The 21148-nt window shown below is 32.2% G+C and overlaps 1 protein-coding gene across 2 annotated transcripts in view; it reads right to left on the bottom strand.

Moving 5' to 3' along the window:
* Positions 1-18074, bottom strand: part of LOC139891901 (tRNA-specific adenosine deaminase TAD3-like) — a 71480-nt gene extending 53406 nt beyond the window's left edge. Inside the window, exons 1-10 of one of the 2 annotated variants that reach the window (XM_071874926.1) lie at positions 17945-18074; positions 16677-16770; positions 16537-16588; positions 16339-16412; positions 16122-16243; positions 15936-16018; positions 15180-15276; positions 14179-14595; positions 13656-13762; positions 13385-13543 (exon numbers count right to left, since the gene is read on the bottom strand). In XM_071874926.1, the coding sequence (XP_071731027.1) occupies positions 13385-13543; positions 13656-13762; positions 14179-14595; positions 15180-15276; positions 15936-16018; positions 16122-16243; positions 16339-16412; positions 16537-16588; positions 16677-16761 (1196 nt within the window). In that variant the 5' untranslated portion in view covers positions 16762-16770; positions 17945-18074. Of the gene's footprint in view, positions 1-13384; positions 13544-13655; positions 13763-14178; positions 14596-15179; positions 15277-15935; positions 16019-16121; positions 16244-16338; positions 16413-16536; positions 16589-16676; positions 16771-17874 lie in introns of both variants that reach the window. The other variant, XM_071874924.1, reaches the window with a different exon arrangement.
* Positions 18075-21148: the final 3074 nt, after the last annotated feature.

The following is a 21148-nucleotide window of genomic DNA, read 5'->3' as shown; positions in this document are numbered from 1 at the left end:
GGTATCTAAGAGCAGAATGGTCGGTATAGACCACTGTTTTTGCTAGAACGAGATATGATCGAAATTTGTCAAAAGCAAAGACAATAGCAAGGAGTTCTTTTTCCGTAGTTGTATAGTTTGTTTGTGCTCCTTGTAATGTCTTACTAGCATAATATATAGGTTGAAATCGTTTTTCAATCCTTTGTCCTAAAACGGCTCCCATTGCAAAATCACTTGCATCGCACATTAGTTCAAATGGTAGATTCCAATTTGGTGTTATCATGATCGGCGCATTAGTGAGTTTCTCTTTAAGAATATTAAAAGATTTGATACACTCATCTGAAAAGATGAATGGCTCATCCTTTTCTAGGAGTTTATTCATAGGAGTGGCAATTTTTGAAAAATCTTTTATGAAACGTCGGTAAAAACCGGCATGCCCTAGAAAACTCCTAACTCCTCTAACATTGGTGGGATGTGGAAGTTTAGCAATTACATCTACTTTAGCTCTATCCACTTTAATTCCTTCTTTTGAAATTTTATGTCCAAGAACGATGCCTTCTTTAACCATGAAATGGCATTTCTCCCAATTAAGAACTAGATTTGATTTTTCGCATCTAATTAGCATTTGTTCCAGATTAACTAGACATGATTTAAATGTATCACCGAAGACTGAAAAGTCATCCATGAATACTTCCATGCATTCTTCTATCATGTCGTGAAAAATCGCCATCATACACCTTTGAAAGGTTGCAGGGGCGTTACAAAGTCCAAATGGCATGCGTTTGTAAGCAAAAGTACCATAAGGGCACGTGAATGTGGTTTTCTCTTGGTCCTCGGGTGCTATTGGAATTTGAAAATATCCGAAAAATCCATCTAGAAAACAATAGTAACTATTTCCGGCTAATCTTTCCAACATTTGATCTATGAAAGGTAAGGGAAAGTGATCTTTTCTGGTGGCGTCATTTAATTTTCTATAATCAATACATACACGCCATCCTGTTACAGTCCTAGTAGGAATAAGCTCATTTTTCTCATTTGTAATGACAGTCCTGCCACCCTTCTTAGGTACGCATTGAACTGGGCTTACCCATGGACTATCAGAGATTGGATAAATTAGACCTGCATCTAGCAGTTTAATAATTTCTTTCTTAACTACATCTTGCATATTAGGATTTAATCTTCGTTGGCGTTGCACATACGTTTTATGATCTTCTTCCATAAGGATTTTATGTGTGCAATACGAAGGACTTATTCCTTTAATATCATGAATCTTCCATGCAATGGCTGGTTTATGAGCTTTCAACACAGAAATGAGTTGTGATTTCTCATTTTCAGTAAGAGAAGACGATATTATTACAGGTAATTCAGATTCACCATGTAAATAAGCGTATTCCAAATGGTTTGGAAGTGGCTTTAACTCTAATTTCGAAGGTTCTTCTATCGATGATTTGTATCGATATCTGTCTTCTTCTTTTAGCATTTGAATTTCTTCTGTTGTTGGTTCATATCCATTAGCTATTAGTGTAGCTAACATTTCAGCTTCATCAATTGGTTCATTACCTTCTCCTAAAGAACATTCTCCTGTTCCTTGTAATTCTGGAAATTCTTCTAATAATTCTGCATGTGCATCTATAGTTTGAATATAATAACATGTATCATCTGCAGATTGTGGTTGTTGCATTGCTCTATCAACTGAAAAGGTAACACTCTCATCCTCTATACTTAGGGTCAGTTTCTTACCGAACACGTCTATCATTGCTTTAGCCGTGTTTAAGAATGGTCTTCCTAATATGAGAGGAACTTGAGAATCTTCTTCCATGTCCAGAACAACAAAATCTACTGGAAATACTAAAGTACCAACTTTAACTAGCATGTTCTCCATTATCCCTCTAGGATATTTTATTGATCGATCGGCTAGTTGTATGCTTATTCTTGTTGGTTTCAATTCTCCAAGGTCTAGTTTAGTGTACAGTGAATACGGCTTTAGATTTATACTAGCACCTAAGTCTGCCAATGCTTCTATTGAACTAAGACTACCCAGAAAACATGGAATTGTGAAACTTCCTGGATCAGATAATTTTTCTGGTATCTTATTCAACAGCACTGCTGAACAATTAGCATTCATAGTAACAGCCGAGAGTTCTTCCATTTTCTTTCTATTTGAGATTAGATCTTTCAAGAATTTAGCATATCTAGGCATTCCTGAAATCACATCAATGAAAGGAAGATTTACATTTATCTGTTTAAACATATCCAAGAATTTAGATTGCTCGGCTTCAAGTTTCTCTTTCTTCATTTTACTCAGGTAAGGAAGTGGTGGTTGGTATGGTTTAACATAAGGTTTATCCTTAACTGTGTTATCTTCATTAACCTTTTTAACTACCGGTTCTTTTTCCTTATCTTGATCAGGTTGTGGTTCTTGTGGAGTGGGAATGGCTTCATCAGAAGTTACAGGTATTTCAGGTGGTTTAAGTGTTGTACCACTTCTTGTGGTAATGGCTTTAGCTGTTTCATTCCGGGGGTTAGCATTTGTATCACTAGGTAGACTTCCCGGTTTTCTTTCACCTATTAACCTTGCTAGGTTACTCACTTCTTGTTCCAGATTTTGAATAGAAGCTTGTTGATTTCTAAATGCTTGAGCATTTTGTTCATTGGTTTGTTTCTGAGATGTGAAAAACTGCGTTTGAGTTTCAACTAGCTTCGTCATCATATCTTCTAAATTCGGCTTTTTATCATCGGTTTGTTGTGGTGGTTTGTTTTGAAAATTAGGTCTTTGCTGATTATAAGTATTATTGGATACTTGTTGATTGGTAGGACCTTGTTGGTTGTTGTATGGAATATTTCTGTTATAATTCTGGTTTTGATTGTAAATCGGTCTTGGCGGTTGATAATTATTCTGATAATTATTTCCAGGCCTTTGGTTTATGTATGAAATATTCTCTCTTTGTTCCATTGTTAATTCAATACTGAGACAATCTTTTGTCAAATGTGGTCCTCCACACTGCTCACAACTAATTCGTATTGAGTGAATATCCTTAGTCATCTTTTCCATTCGTCTCTCCACAGCATCTATCTTTGCGGAAATGGAATCTAAGTCATGGCTAGAATCGGCTCTAGCTGCTTTAGATGATCTAACGATGTCTTTTTCTTGGTGCCACTCATGTGAGTGGGAAGCAGCATTATCAATAATTTTGTAAGCATCAGTTTCGGTTTTCTTCATAATAGAACCACCAGCTGCTATATCTATGTCTTTCCTTGTAGTGATGTCACATCCTTGGTAGAATATTTGTACTATTTGACAGGTGTCTAAACCATGTTGCGGACATCCTCTTAACAACTTTCCATATCTTGTCCATGCCTCATATAGAGTTTCATTTGGTTTCTGTGTAAACGTAACAATTTCTGCTTGAAGTCTTACGGCTTTAGATGCAGGAAAGAATTGTTTAAGAAATTTGTCAACTAAGACGTCCCATGTATCGATCGCCCCTTCAGGTAACGATTCCAACCAATCTTTGGCTTCTCCCTTTAAAGTCCAGGGAAATAACATGAGATATATCTGTTCATCCTCCACTTCTCGGATTTTAAATAGTGTGCAGATCCTATTAAAGGTACGTAGATGTTCATTTGGATCTTCCTTCGGCGCACCACTAAATTGGCATTGATTAGTCACCATGTGTAGAATTTGTCCTTTGATTTCATAATCTGGCGCATTAATGTCTGGATGAGTAATTGCGTGACCTTGGCCAGTGCGTTTAGCTCTCATTCGGTCTTCCATACTTAAAGGTTCCAGATTCTCCATAATTGAATTTGTTGAATCGGAATCACTAGATGATTCTGATTTAATGGTTCGTTCCTCAACAATCTCTGTTTGAATGATTGGTGGCTCCGGAGGAATTGTTAGTGGTTCAGGATCTACGAACCGTTCCTGAATATTCTCCGGATTTTCAATTGTGAGGTTGGGTTCAAAAAATGGATTATCGGAAATTTGAACTGAAGTACTTGGTCGACTGGATGACGATTCTAAAGAAAAATCAACGGCGGTTATATTTGCTAAATGTCTTGATCTAGTTACAGGTGGTGAACGTACAAAAGGTGGTGAAGGTCTTGCTCGGTGCATTCAATGAATATCCTATTAGTTTTTAAAAAGGAAAGAAAAATTATAATAAGTTATCCAACTAATAGACTTTTCTGATTTTGCCCATGTTTCGAATAGCCAAAAGATGCAGCAGAGGGGCAGGATTCGTTTGGTCTCAATATAATTGAGGACTGTTTGGCTCCAATAACCCGGTCCACGTACAAATCCAACTATTACTACGAACCAGAAAATTTTGATGTCTATTAATTTAACCACTTAAAATAAATTTTCGTAATTTTAAGAAATTTAGATAAGAAGTAGAATAAAAATCTATGTCCTAAAACTAGAATAGCGAGAAATAAGAAAGAAAAAGAGTTCGTCGAAAAAGGTCGAAAAAGAAAAATGGTTGAAAAATAAAAGGTGACGGAAAAATAAAAGAAACTTATAAAAACTTAAAAATACTTGACTAACCTAACCTTATTACTACAACTAACTTAAAATTATAATCGCAAATTGAAATTACTAATTGGAATGATAATTGATACATAGGTAAAAGTCGTCTAAAAATATTAAAGCTTACAGGAAAAACTAAATCCCAAATGGAAATAACTTAAAAAGAAACTAAAACTTAAAAAGGCGTCGCAAAATTCTAAAGTACCTAAATCTTAGTCTAAAGAAAAAGCACTTAAGGAATTCTACGGCAAAGCCTAAAAATCTAGGAGTAAAAATGACTATGGCAAAAACTAAGTTTAAAATTAAATATGAGCGAAAAAAACACAAATATTACGCTACAACGATTAAAAAGGGACAAAATATAAAAATATACAAAAAGTTGTAAAAATTACAATTTTTATAAAAATATTATTTTTATATTATTTATTTTATTAAACTATTAATTTTACAATTTAATTAAACTAATTTAACTAAAATATAAATTAAATAAAACTTAAATTAAAAATAAACTTAATTATAATAATAATAATAATTAGGGTTAATAATAATAATAATTAATAATAATCTGTAATAAATGCAGGATTAGGGCTTCCTGTTCGTGTGTCAGGTCCCCTCCGCGAGTTGCGATATTTAATGCATCAAACCCCGCGAGTCGCGGGGTTCAGAATTTCAACTGACAGGTTTAATTTCAACGCGTTTTTCTTTATTTATTTATTTATTTTATTTTCTGTTTTTAAATATGTGTATTAATAAAACTTTTATATTTAAAACTTAAATAAAAATAGAATCACTTTATAATTTTATAAATAAAAATCTTAAAACTAGATTTATATATATATATATTTTTTTATATTTATATGTTTTTAAATAAAAACAAAATACTTAAATAAAACTTATGTTTTTATAAAAACAAAGAAACTTTATAAAACTTAAATATTTATCAAACTCCTAAAAATATTTATATTTTTGTTTTTCTTTTTATATTTTCGAATAATTAAAACGTATTTTTACAAAAATGAATTTTAATAAAAGTTAACTAAATTTTTTTTTTATTATTATATTAGTGTTGCGCTTTCGGCTTTTAAGAGAGATCCCCGGCAGCGGCGCCAAAAATACTTGATGTGCAGCGGGGTGTATATAAAATAGTTATTAAATTTAGCAGAAAATACTATTAAATACGATACATTTTTACACAAGATATTTATTTATTTAGAGAACGGATATACTTAAACCTTGCTACAACACTTATAGGCAGTGTACCTAATCGTACAGTAGTGTAGTTTTTAGTAAGTCCGGTTCGTTCCACAGGGAATCTTTTTTAAACAAAGCTCAACGCTATATTAATTTACTTTTATAAAAATACAAACATATATATAAGTAATATTATTATTATAAAAGGGGGGTTTTTACCGTTTAATGACCGGTTTGTCGATTTTAAAACTTTAGTCGCAGTTAAAACCAAATGTAAAATATTAAAAATAAATACAAGACTTAAATTAAGCATAAAGTAAATAATGATAATGAAATTGCGAATAATAAAAGTGCGATAAAATAAACTTGCGATAATTAAAAAGTACGATAATTAAAAGTGCGATTAAATAACAATAAATAAAAGTGCGATAATTAGAAGTGCAATTAAATATAAAATAAAGGAAATTAAATATGAAATAAAAGAATTATGCTTATTTAAACTTCCGTAATCATGATGTTTGACGTGTTGATTTTAGTTTTATGCCCATGGGTTAATTGTCCTTTGTCCTGGATTATTTAATATGTCCGTCTGGTTTTTGTCCATAACAGTCCATCAGTCATAAATATAAAGTGCGAGTGTCCTCGTCAAATTATCCTTATACCCGAAGTTAAATATTCCAACTATTTGGGGATTTAAACTGTAACAAGATTTTAATACTTTGTTTAATAATTACACCAGGATGTCGTCTGAGTGTAACCCAAGGTTTTAATATTTTGTTATCAATTATACCAAGTGTCCTTTGTACATAATTTCACCCCTGTTTTAATTATTCTAGTGGCTATTAATCCATTCCCGTGTCCGGTTAAATGAACGATTATTCGTACATATAAATACCCCGCCCATCGTGTCCGATCGAGTGTATATGGTAATTTATAGGGACGCCCAATTGTAAATCTTTATATTAACATTAACAAACTATCATTTAGTTAAACAAATATAAAGCCCATTAATAGCCCATAGTCTAATTTCCACAAGTGTCGTTCTTTTGTCCAAACCCCAATTATGGTACAAAGCCCAATTACCCAATTTTAGTAATTAGCCCAACATCATGATTACTTCGTTTTAAATAAGCATAATAATAACTTAGCTACGAGACATTAATATAAAAAGGTTGAACATAACTTACAATGATTAAAAATAGCGTAGCGTTACACGAACAGAATTTCGACTTACACCCTTACAACATTTGCTAACATACCCTTATTATTAGAATTATAATTAAAATTAAAATATAAATTATAAATATATATATATATTTTACGTATGAGAAGAAGAAGAAAAAGATGATGAAAATGATCAGATTTCGGTTTGCTTTATAGGGAGTTTCAAAACTGGGGGCTCCGCGACTCGCGGCCTTTTTGGCCTTCAAACTCCGCGAGTCGCGGAGTTTGCTTTTACAGCTCAGAGGAGTTTGGCTCTTTGTTTACCGACGGTTTATAATATATATATAATATATATATAATTAATATAATTAATTATATATTATATTATATTTATATACATAGTTAACTTGTAATTTTTAGTCCGTTGCGTCGAGCGTTGAGAGTTGACTCTGGTCCCGGTTCTGGATTTTCGAACGTCCTTGCGTACAATTTTATATTTTGTACTTTGCGTTTTGAATCTTGTACTCTTGTAATTTCGAGACGTTTCTTATCAATAATTGGAACCTCTTTGATTGTCTTTTGTTCTTTTGAGCTTTTTGGTCGTTTGCGTCTTCAATTCGTCGAATCTGTCTTTTGTCTTCACCTTTTATTATTTAAACGAATATCACTTGTAAATAGAACAATTGCAACTAAAAGCTTGTCTTTCTTGAGGAATAATGCTATGAAATATATGTTCGTTTTTAGCATTATCAGAAGCTCGTTGACTTCTTCCATTACTCCAAGATGATTGTCGGTCGGAACGAACGGATGTATAAGGTTTAGAATTCGTGATATTATATAATCATTGCGAGATATTCTGGAAATGAGAGAGAAAATGGTGTCTCGAACAGGTTCGCCGGTAAGTGTTTCACGTTCATCGTCAAGAGGATAATTTGGTTGGTGGAAAGGATCGCCTTCTTCGCATCTCCCTTGATTAAGTAGACTACGAACTCATCAAATGAATTGGGGATGGATGATTGGTTGATTCATTCTGGTGACACTGCTTTCGGAGCTTAGGTGAAACTCCATATCGGAATAGTTGTCGGAATCCGAGGAATTCGAGTTGGTTGAGGGATTCATCTCGTACGATCAGATGAAGGATTTTCGTTAAGAAATAGATTATAGGATGTAGATTAGTACCCTGCAATACATAATTACATATGCATATATAATACTAAAATCCCATAAGTTACGGAGGAATCTACAGAAGCTATCAGGCAAAGTCTACAGTAATAGGTACGCTAAGATATGAATTTATCTATACACAGTCTATGTAATAGAGGCAGTAAGACGTGTCTAGATTTTAAGGATGATAAGCAAATAATTTTTGACACAAAATGATAAGCAAAACTTTTTGACATGCAGACCAGGTCGAAGTCCAGACTCACTAATGCATCCTAACGACTACTAGTTAGACACACTAATACAAGACCTGGTTCGCTACGACCACCGCTCTGATACCAACTGTGAAGACCCGTCCTAATCCATCCGGACGAAGTCCATATCGATTATAAACGATTCACAATAGTTGGTTACATCGCGAGGTATTTGACCTCTATATGATACATTTTTACAAACATTGCATTCGTTTTAAAAGACAAACTTTCATTACATCGAAAGTTGACAGACATGTATACCATTTCATAATATATCCAACTATATTTGATTAATTAATAATCTTGATGAACTCGACGACTCGAATGCAACGTCTTTTGAAATATGTCATAAATGACTTCAAGTAATGTCTCTAAAGTGGGTAAGTGCACAGCGGAAGATTTCTTTCATACCTGAGAATAAACATGCTTTAAAGTGTCAACTAAAAGGTTGGTGAGTTCATTAGTTTAACATAAATAATCATTTCCATCATTATAATAGACCACAAGATTTCATATTATTATTTCTCATAAACATACGTCCCATGCATAGAGACAAAAATATCATTCATATGGGTTGAACACCTGGTAACCGACATTCACAATATGCATATAAGAATATCCCCATCATTTCGGGATCCTCCTTCGGACATGATATAAATTTCAAAGTACTAAAGCATCCGGTACTTTGGATGGGGCTTGTTGGGCCCGATAGATCTATCTTTAGAGTTCGCGTCAATTAGGGTGTCTGTTCCCTAATTCTTAGATTACCAGACTTAATAAAAAGGGGCATATTCGATTTCGATCATTCAACCATATAATGTAGTTTCGATTACTTGTGTCTATTTCGTAAAACATTTATAAAAGCACATGCATTCTCAATCCCAAAAATATATATTGCAAAAGCATTAAAAAGGGGAGTAATGAAACTCACGCATATAAGTATTGTAAAACAGTTAATAAAGCATTTGCATGTATTCTCAGTCCAAAAACGTAAAGAGTAAAAAGGGCAAATGAAACTCACCTAATGTATTTTGTAGTAAAAATACATAGAACGACATTGAACAAGTATAGGGTTGACCTCGGATTCACGAACCTATATCATTTGTATATATTTATTAATATACATAATTGTAATCGAAACATATACATTTATTAGTTATATCCTTTTTATATTAATGGTATATATTTGTTTCATATGTTCATTTTGTATATAAAAATATTAATTTTTGTTAGGTCATATGTATTAAATATATCATTTGTATATTAATAATAGCAGTAGTCAAAATAATATTAGTAGTGGTAGAAATTATAATAATTATAATGCTTAATATTATTATTAAGATAATAATGTTAATAGTTCTATTAATGATAATAATATTGATATTAATAATTATAGTTGTAAAAATATTAATTTTACTATTAATGATAGTTATGATAGTGATTTTAGTAATTACATAATAACAATACTCGTGATGATACAAATAGTAATATTTATGTTAATATTAAAATTTCTATTATTTATAAAAGGATACTATTACCAATATTGATAGAATGATACAAAATTCTAATTTTAATGATAATAATAATAAATTTTTTTTATTACTTTCATAATATTAATAATAATGATCAAAAACCTAGTTATAATGATAATAGTAATTTTAAAATGATAAGGTTCCTAATAATAATATTATTAATACTTATAGTAATAATAATAATAATGACTATAATACATATACATATAGTAGTAACAATAATAATTTTTGACACTAATAATAACATAACCATAACAATAATAACCATACAATAATTATACTAGTAGTAATAATACTAATAGTTATAACAATAATAATATTACTAATAATAATAATAATTATAATTATAATGATAATGGAAAAGAGAAAAAAAAAAATATACCCTTATAAATGGTTTTCCTAAAAAGAAAAGCTCCATACGGGACTCGAACCCAAGACCTCTCGGATAACACAAACACCCTTAACCATCCCTCTGCTTGATTCTTCTCTGATTTAAGTTATAACTTTAATTTACTTAATTTTCATCTGTTCAGACTAATCAGTCCAACTAGAACATAAAACTCACGGCCCATATTGCAATTAATAGCCCAACGACTTGATTAGCCCAGGTAACCAAATAACTAAACCCAATTAACCTAATTCATATTAACCTAGTCGTGGCCCAATATTTAAACACTTGAAGCCCAAATTTAATCCATGAGCCATGTTGCTAAATAAAAAAAATAAAGGCAGCAGCTAGTTTCGAACCCAAGACCACTCGATAATCATCAATACACTTAACCATTACGCTACACCTTTATTTCTGTTATACTCTCTGATTTACAAAACAAATATATAACCATCCGTCTTCTTTCAGCTTCTTCCTTATTTAATATCATCATCCCATCATCATCGACTTCATTATCATAATCATCGATCATTTATTACATATCATCATCTCTATGGTATTATTATTAATATCACTATCCTAATTATCATTATCATAATATTATCACCATGATCATCATCTTCATCGTTGACATCTATCATCATCATGTATCACACCTCATAATACCGTAATCACATCATTACTAGTATTATATCATCATCGAGTATCATTTACCGTTCGTTCATCATTTAAAACACAAAACAATTCGTTACAAACCCACTCATCATTTTATGTTCTATTCACCATCATCCATTAATTATCATGCTTTTACATCATCTTCATCACTTATATTCATAACATCGTTATTTAACCGTAAAAAGAAACATAATGTACCGTAGCTGCAGTTTGATGGTTACGGTGGTTGTTTCAAAAAAGAAACAGAAACAAACAAGTGAGTTTTGGGATGTTTGATCGAAAATAGAATAGCAACAACAGGAAGAGGATAGTTGCAGGTTTTAGAGAGAGAAAGGGAGCTGTAGAGAGAAGAAGTGATGGTTTTCGAAGAAAAATAATTATGATGGTGGTTTAGTGGTGGTGATTGGTTGTGATCGAATACAAGAGGGTGGCGTACGATGGTAGTAGTTTGTTGAAGAAAAAGAAGAAGTGGTAGAAGTGTGTTCATGGTTGTCGATGGTGACTATGGTTGCTTACGGTGGTGAGTGTGGTGTGGTATGGTAGTCGGTGGAGGTGAGTGCCGGAGGTGATGAAAAGCCGAGGGCGGTGCAGGAGAAGGAGGGATCAAGAGGATGGGTGTGGTGTCAATATATCTAACTCTCTTCATCTCACTATCTGTATATATTATATATAATTTTAATATTAATAATAATTAATAATAATAATAATAATAATAAATATAAATATAAATATTATATGAATTTGAAAAGTGTACAGTAGTTGAGGGTCACAAGCTAAATAGTTTAGCAGCCAGAGATTTGGAGTATTATCCAATTATATCGTGTCTATTGCCAAACAGTTACGGGTAGAAGTGTTACTAAAAAAAATCCCAAACTTTTAGGTTAAATATAATTAATTATTTCACTCATTAACAGTTTGAAACCTGATCAAAAAGATTAGATAATTATTTATTTTCTGTTCCAAATTATATGTACGGAGTATAAAAACTTAGATTGAAAAGGTAAAAAAATATTTATCAAAACTATCATCTTTTTAATCAAATTTTGGAATACCCTTTATTTTAAAACTTCATATATATATATATATATATATATATATATATATATATATATATATATATATATATATATATATATATATATATATATATATATATATTAGATATATTTTAAAAATAAATAAACGTCAACCGAAAGTTACAGACACTTATCATTTAAGCTCATAACTAATTATATTTAATATACACTATGTATATATATAAACAATTTTAAATAACAAAAATTTACTACGCAAATAAATATATATATATTAAATAATTAAATTAAATATAACAATATATATATACAAGAAATATACATATAAAATAATAGTTTTTATTACAATGTTGATAATGCTAAAAACGAATATATATTTCATCGCATTATCCCTCAAGAAAGACAAGCTTTTAGTTGCAGTTGTCCTATTTACAAGTAATATTCGTTTAAATAATAAAAGGTGAAGACAAAAGACAGATTCGACGAATTGAAGACGCAAACGACCAAAAAGCTCAAAAGTACAAAGTACAATCAAAGTGGTTCAAATTATTGATGACAAGAGTACAAGTTGCAAAATGCAAAGTACAAGATATTAAATTATACGAAAGGACGTTCAAAAATTCGGAACCGAGACATGAACTAGCTTTCAACGTACGACGCAACGGAACGAAAGTTACAAATTAATTATGTATATAAATATAATATAATATATAATTAATTATATAAATTATATATTTATATTATATTTATATAATTAAATTCGTCGGCAGACTAAGATCCAAACTTGTGTGAGCTGGATTCCACAGCTCCGCACTCGCGGAGATTTGAAGACCCTTTATTTTAAAACTTCATATATATATATATATATATATATATATATATATATATATATATATATATATATATATATATATATATTAGATCTATTTTAAAAATAAATAAACGTCAACCGAAAGTTACAGACACTTATCATTTAAGCTCATAACTAATTATATTTAATATACACCATGTATATATATAAACAATTTTAAATAACAAAAATTTACTACGCAAATATATATATATATATATATATATATATATATATATATATATATATATATATATTAAATAATTAAATAATTAAATTAAATATAACAATATATATATACAAGAAATATACATATAAAATAATAGTTTTTATTACAATGTATTTTATTGTACATGTTTATTTATAACAGTAAATGTATATATTAATTTATTAATGTTCATGTTATTATATATATTATATATGTATTTTTATATACACATATTTATATATATCCACATATTTACAAGCAATGGTTCGTGAATCATCGGGGACAGTCGAAGGTCACATGTATATATGAAAATAGTTCAAACTTTTTGAAACTTAACTTTACAGACTTTGCTTATCGTGTCAGAATAATATAAAGATTAAGTTTAAATTTGGTCGGAAATTGCCGGGTCGTCACATATAGATAGATTCTTCAGGTAACAAAACTTGAAATACGGCGTAATGGTGATTCAAGCTTTTTTCTCCTTGTAATCTGTAAACACTTCCGAGTGCACCGGCATTTGGATTTGGGAACGCGTAGAATATACGCTTTACTCTTTGATGAACAAGTGCCATTGCACACCTTCCATAGAAAATCAAAAATATAGAGAAAGAATGTAGGTCTTATTTCTGTTCAGACAAGAACAAAGGAAAAATGAGAATGACACAAAATGAGGCTCAGTTTATACACTTACATTGCGCATGGTTCCCAAATAAGATAAATGTCATAACCAGTACATAAATATGGTCTGGCTGATTCAGAAAAGGAGCCATTTGTGTGTGACTGGAGCTCCACATCATCCTGTACAAGAAAACAGCCTAAGTATAGTTCATCACTGAAAAAACCCATAGTGCATAAAAAAAAAAAAAGAAAAAAAAAACCTTTGCTCACCAAGATCACGTATGTGAAAACGGGTCAATTATAACTCATGTATGTGAAAACGAATCAATTTGGGTTATACACTATAAACATTTTAATGTTCACGGGGGTAAAAATGTCATTGTGCAGTTTTCCCTTTTTTTCTCCGTCAATGACGTCATCCCTGTTTTTTATGGGCTTTTATTTTGCCCTAATGAACTGGGGCCAGCTATTTACTAGTTTTTGCTAATTATCACATAAGAAGTAATTTTACACAAAAAGTTGCACTTCTTGTAACCCAACCAGCCCATTTCGTCTCCTTTACTTGGAAACAACAGAACAAAAAGCAACCAGCTTACATGCATGGATACAGTCTTTTGTTTCTTTGACGAATGACAAGTTAAATTAGGATCCACACGATCGGTTTCAGCAAGATCATGTTCACATCCAGGAAAAAGTTGTCTATCTCTAGCTGCAGAATGTTCGATAGCTTCAATAGCAGCATGCTTTAATGGATGCCAGGAACAAGATTTATCACATGACTTTAAATTTGACCATCCCCAAGGATTTAAACAAGAAACCCCATCGAACGACAGTTGAGGTTCGGTAACTGAAGAATTCAAATGTATATTGTCATGAATTTGAGTACTATTTGCATGTGACAGGGATGTAGTGACGTCATGATTTGTGGAACATTTGCAAGAGTGGACCTGATCAGATGCACGTGCAATCACCTCATTGGTTGAAGGGTCTACAATAACAGCAGCATTCACCATCTGCATAATTTACCCATTAATACACAACTTACATGTTTTTCTTTTTAATTATTTTTATTAATATATTTTATTTCCTTGTTGACATTAAATTTACTATATTGAATGAGCTGTGAAAATGGCTATTTTATGAAATTTCAGACAAATAACAACACCAATCTTTTTCATAAATCGCTTGAAGGTTGACAGTGTGGTGGTTAAGCCGATCAAAAGACTCGGAAAGGTAAAAGGTAAAGCAGTTGTCGGGTAGTTATTGAGCGGGTTTGGTTCGTGTTTATGTTTGTCGTGTTTTAGTGTTACGGTTGATCAAGGCTCGAGTTTAAATAGCTTAGGCTCTTTGTTTAGTTTTAGGGCACGTTTATTGTTTTCGAGCCTTGGTTTGCGTTTGGTTTCGATTGTATTTTTGTTCGTCTTTTTCATCAATTGATGAAAGACTTGGTTATATGTTATCATTTTTTTGCCAAAAAAAAAAAAATAAAAAAAAAAAAAAAAATCAAGAATGATATTCAATAATTTGGACATAAAATTGATTGCACACATTAGAAACCTTGGAAACTGAATGCTTGGGGTACAAATCAAAATATTACCTGTGAACCACATTTTGCCAAATCAAGTGCTAGTTTCATGAACGTACTAACAGCATGCGATTCTTCATCTGAAAACCCAGTAATGCCACTGATATTGCTGCATTTTGATCAGCACAACCAGATATAAGTTAAAACATGACTGAGTGATTCAAGGTACATATCCACACATTTTAAAAAGTATTAGAAATTAAAAAGTAATATTAAATGAGTTCTGAAAACACCTGGACATATCATCTGAAGAATATCCAATAGAAGTAGGTTTGGGTTTGTAGGTATAGTTGGAAAACAAAGCCTTTCAGTTTGCATAACTTTACCACAAATTAGCAGACGATTTATTTAAAAAATAAAATAATGTATTGGGGTGTTTGTGTCTTTGTGATGAAAATTAAACATGAGATATATAAATGAAATATGACGACACTATTGGTTTTAAAAGTGATATAGTACTTGTTCAAAATTGTTTGTTTAGGTTCTTTCAGAATTTTCACTCTATATGAAAGTCATTTATTAAGTGATTTAGTATTTGTGCAAAATGTTAGAGGAAAACTTAATAAAAATAGGGATCGATTTGATTTTTCTTGCTCCAAATCAGTGAAACACGACAAATGCTGTAAATTAGCCGAAGTGAGTTTTACATTGCAAAAAAATCCAAAAACAGTTTTTTCAGATGTTTGTCACCTAAGCTTAGTTGTATGACAACACTATTCATTTCATTTTCCCCTAAATATAAACATAGATTAAATGAAGATGACATACTAGGTTGGTGGATGAAAAGACGTTGGCCATAATTTGTTTTGTTCTTCCCACTCTTCTTTCGATAATGGAACATATTTGCATACCTAAATTGTAAGAACAAAAAAGTCAAAACTGGATGTCCGTCTATAATATATCCCCAAATTAACCAATAGTATAAACATGACATATGTGAATAAAAAGTCTTACTTTTGTAATAAAAGTTTCCAGTTGATAAGAATCTATTAGCTCAACCACCTCTTGAGGTATGACATCCAATCGGTTATCACTTTCACCAGCTAAACATAGGATCATTGATAAATTAGTGGATCCTGATGAGTGACAGAAAAACAAAATATGAGATACGGTATTTCAAACGTTAACACATGAACATAAAATGTATAATTTATACAGGATAAGAAGAAACCTCCATTAAGGCGTTGCTTCCGAACCCGTTTAATATGGCGTAGATCCTCTAGTGGCAAAATGTGATTTAACTTTCTGATCAGTAAACAATTTCAACAAATCCCAAAAATCGATTAATAATAAATACAAGAAGTCAAGAACACAGGAGTGAAGTTTCCCCTCACATGAGACATGGAAAATATGAGGATAAGACACATACCTTACAAGAGTGTGTGCATGCTTCGGATCAATTACAGCTGCATAAACTTTGACTTCACAATAATATTCAATTTAGCACATTGAAAGTATCAAAAGCATAAATATACGCGCATACCCAAAATAAATGTTAAAGAAAGTTACCGGTGGGTTGTTGGTGAGGAAGAAAGGGTGGTTTATCTGGGATATGAATGATTTTCCAGTGCACGTTGTCTTTACAATTGTCCATGCTTCCTAACTAAAAAAGTATTGAGTTACACAATACATGATCTTGAATTATAGTTGATTTGGGAGGTTTACTTCTAGCAAAAATGGTAGATCAAATGCACAAATACATGCATATGTATATGTATAAGCATGTACAGATGTAGACGTGAGTGTGTGCATAGATACACATACAGTGTAGATATACACAAACGTTTATATGTATGTCACACACACGCACACACTAAGAGCGTGCATCCATGAACTTGTGTGTAACTATATATAGCCAAGATATAATTAATGTTATATATAGAAGTAGAGATATAAACCATAACTTGGTCACAATGTAGTTTTATATAAACTGGACAATGTACTGCCACTGTGAAAATGATATACTCTGATAGGGGCTCATAAGTTTTGCGCATTGTCATATACTAAATGATAGGCTAGTATGATTTAGAGGCTTTGTCAGAAACAAGCAACAAAGTTTTATGCATCAATGAACTCAGCTTTAATCAACCATTTTCTTCTCTTTTCACCTTTTCTTTTTGGACATCAGTTTGGGATCACCCAGGGGGACTTAACCACCCATGCGTTCATCTCCCATAGTTGCATAACCCTCCCCCAACTACTGCCATGGAGGAAACCCGGACCAATCCGAGGGCATAGTCGGTAAACCACCCCCCCCCCCCCCCCCCTCTCCCCGCTGCTCCCGCACTAAGCGAAAGGCAACCTGGGTGGATACTTCAGGTCAGGGATAACATTGAGTGTAATCTTGCAGCCCAGCAGATTCGAACTTCTGACCTCTCGCTAAGAGAGGCAGGCCACTACCAGCTGAGCTACACAATGTTTCTTCTCTTTTAACCTTATTTGTAAAAGCATTGATCTTTGAATGAGGTGAAGTCTCCTCTTATCGAAATCAGAACAGGTTCGAATTAGTTAGCGAATGAAAATATGAAATGAACAATGATAAACTACAAACTAAAATGGTATTACAAGCCAGTCATACTACTGCTTTCATAGGGGAATTTTATCAAACAGTTGGTGTTCATAAGTAAAAGCTGTTAGTATTAACTAACTCAAGTAACAGATGAAGTGAATTTAAATATATGCAATTTGGATACACCTGTTTACTTACAAGTTACAATGGTCTTGAATTGATATGAATCCGAAAAAAAATGGGTAAAAATAAATGAGCTCTGTGCGACCTGTGCGGACACCGTAAGTTATAGTGTGTGTGGAGTCCAAGCCGGAGAGATAGCGAGTCGCAGGGTTTGAGACTCGAATACGGCAGAGACTGCACACTTGAGTTTGCGATGGCTAATTTGCTGAAATTTGTTCGAGTTTGCTATTCCGTATTTGTTTTTGTCTATGTTTTATCCTATGGTTTTGTGCATCTTTTTGAACTAGTCACTTAGACCATTGGTAACGGGCAAAGTGACGGGTCACTTGCCCCGCTGGCAGCCAAGAAACGGGAAAACAGACGGTATCGCCGCGTTACTTGCCGGCGTCAGTTTGGCGTCGGCGAAGAAGAGATAGGAGAAGAAATGCGTCCTTGACACGTAGCCGAATTTGATTTATGTTATAATAATAATAATAATATAGATATGGATAGTCAATTTTGGTGTATACATATAGTCAATTTTGGTACACAAAGTATGTATTTTTATATTGAGATTTTAGGCTATAAATACTCATGAATGCAAGCATTAAACTTGCACCATTTCTCACACTTACAAAGTGTTTCTTTCTTTCTCTCCATTATCATCTTTGTTCTTACACTTCATTATTAGTATTCTAAATCAAGAATCAAATCACTAAAGGTAGTTATAAGCCTACTGAATTATAACATCAAGAATCAAACCACTAAAGGTAGTTATAAGCCTACTGAATTATAACATCAAGAATCAAACCACTAAAGGTAGTTATAAGCCTACTGAATTATAACATCAAGAATCAAACCACTAAAGGTAGTTATAAGCCTACTGAATTATAACACGTTATCAGCACGATAATCTTAATACTAAATATGGTTGGCTCTGCCACCAAAATGATATATGGTCGGTTATACCACCAAAATGATATATGGTCGGTTATACCACCAAAATGATATATGGTCGGTTATACCACCAGAATGATATAGGTCGGTTATACCACCTGAAAAAATATATGGTCGACACTGTCGCCAAATTTTCATTTATGTTTACTAATATTTATATTTTTGTTATATAACATTTATTTATGATTGCTTACACATGGTCGACACTGTCACCTACTTATCATTTATGTTATATTAAATTTATGTTTAATGTTTATATACTTATGAATATAAATTGACTCTAATTTATCATGATGTTTGTTTTAATTTTTGATAATAGAAAATGTCGAATCTGGAAAAGCTTAAATTTACTCCTTTAGAATCAACTGGAAACAACTACATGCCATGGGTTATAAAAGTAAAAATGCATCTTAAATCAATGGGCATTCTTGAAACCATAAATGAAAACAACACTTGTTCTGAAAAAGAACAAGCTACGGCATGTTGCTTTATTCATCAACATATTGATGAATGCTTACAAAATAATTATGTGACTGTAGAAGATCCCCATGTTTTATGGGAAGGTCTCAAAAGCAGATTCAATAATCAAAGAGAAATTTTACTTCCAGCTGCAATGGAACAATGGAGAACATTAAGGTTCCAAGACTTTAAGAAAGTAAATGAATACAGCTCAGCTCTGTATAATACATGTTCACAACTTAAATTCTGTGGACATGAAATTAGTGATGCAGACATGATGGAGAAAACTTTCTCCACAATGAATGCTGCAAACATCACAGTGCAAAGAAATTTGAGAATGCTAAAGTTCAAAACATATCCTGAACTTAATTCATATCTCTTAGTTGCAGAGCAAAATGATGAGCTATTAATGAAAAATCAGCAATCCCGTCCTACTGGTACACTTGCAATCCCTGAAGCAAATACTGCAAATAATTATAAACAGGGACAAGGACGCGGGCAAGGTCGTGGTTATAATAACCATCACCATCATCATGCCAAAAGCCATAACTATGGTAGAAACCATCCTTATGGTAATGGTAATGGGCGTGGACGTGGTCGTGGTCGTGGCCGTGGTGGTCAAAGAAATAGTAATCCACGAAAATATAAATATCAACCACAAAACAAGCCCATTAAACAAGATGTTGAAGAAAATTCTTCTAAAAATTCTGAAGAATCTTGCTACAGATGTGGTAGAATGGGCCACTGGGCTAATACTTGCCGAACATCTAAACATCTTGTTAAGATGTATCAGGATTCGCTGAAAGGTAAAGAAAAGGAAGTAAATTTTGTGGATAATATTGATCCAACAGTCACTGAGAAACCATCTGATTTATATGAAGATTTCTTGAATGTTTAAGTTGTGTGTCTTTTGAAAAATAAACGATTTAATATCGTCTGTCTTTGTCATTATGTTTGCTAAATGTTTCAGTACTATCTATTTGCGTTTAAAATATTGTGTAATATTAATGTACTCACTATTTATTTCTTATATATGAAGTTCAATATGAATTTTGCTGGAATACAACATCAATCAAGTGGTGGAGATCTCTGTATAGCAGACAGTGGAACTACACACACTATACTTAAATCCGAGAAATATTTTATTGATCTAAAACCAACGGAAGGAACTATACATACAATATCAGGACCTGCTAACTTGATAAAAGGGATAGGAAAGGCAAATTTCATACTACCAAATGGTACAAAATTTTTAATAAATGATGCCTTATTTTCTCCCAAGTCAAGCAGAAATTTATTGAGTTTCTCCGACATATACCTTAACGGGTATGATTATCAGTCAGTGACAACAGAAAATGAGAAATATTTAAGTATCACTGACAAGAGTCATGTGGTTGAAAAACTGCCAAGACTTAGTTCTGGATTACATTATACACATATAAATGTACCAGAAATACATATGGTAGTTAACGAAAAATATATTGATCCTGGTGTATTCAGTTTATGGCATAACAGATTAGGCCATCCAGGATCAACAATGATGAAAAGGATTATTGAATGTACTCATGGACATCCACTAAAGGATAGAAAAATCCATCATGATACAATGGTTCCATGTACATCTTGCTCTCTTGGAAAATTGATAACTAGACCCTCACCACTTAAGGTTGAGAAAGAATCACCAATGTTTCTTGAAAGAATTCAAGGTGATATATGTGGACCAATTCATCCACCATGTGGACCATTTAGATATTTCATGGTTCTAATAGACGCATCTAGCAGATGGTCTCATGTTTGTCTGTTATCAAGCCGTAATGTGGCATTTGCAAAATTTCTTGCCCAAATTATTAAATTGAGAGCTCATTTTCCTGATTACACCATTAAAAGGGTGAGA

The sequence above is a fragment of the Rutidosis leptorrhynchoides genome, chromosome 2, assembly GCF_046630445.1.
Source record: "Rutidosis leptorrhynchoides isolate AG116_Rl617_1_P2 chromosome 2, CSIRO_AGI_Rlap_v1, whole genome shotgun sequence".
NCBI classification, from domain to species: domain Eukaryota; kingdom Viridiplantae; phylum Streptophyta; class Magnoliopsida; order Asterales; family Asteraceae; genus Rutidosis; species Rutidosis leptorrhynchoides.
This window is presented reverse-complemented; position numbering and strand designations above follow the sequence as displayed.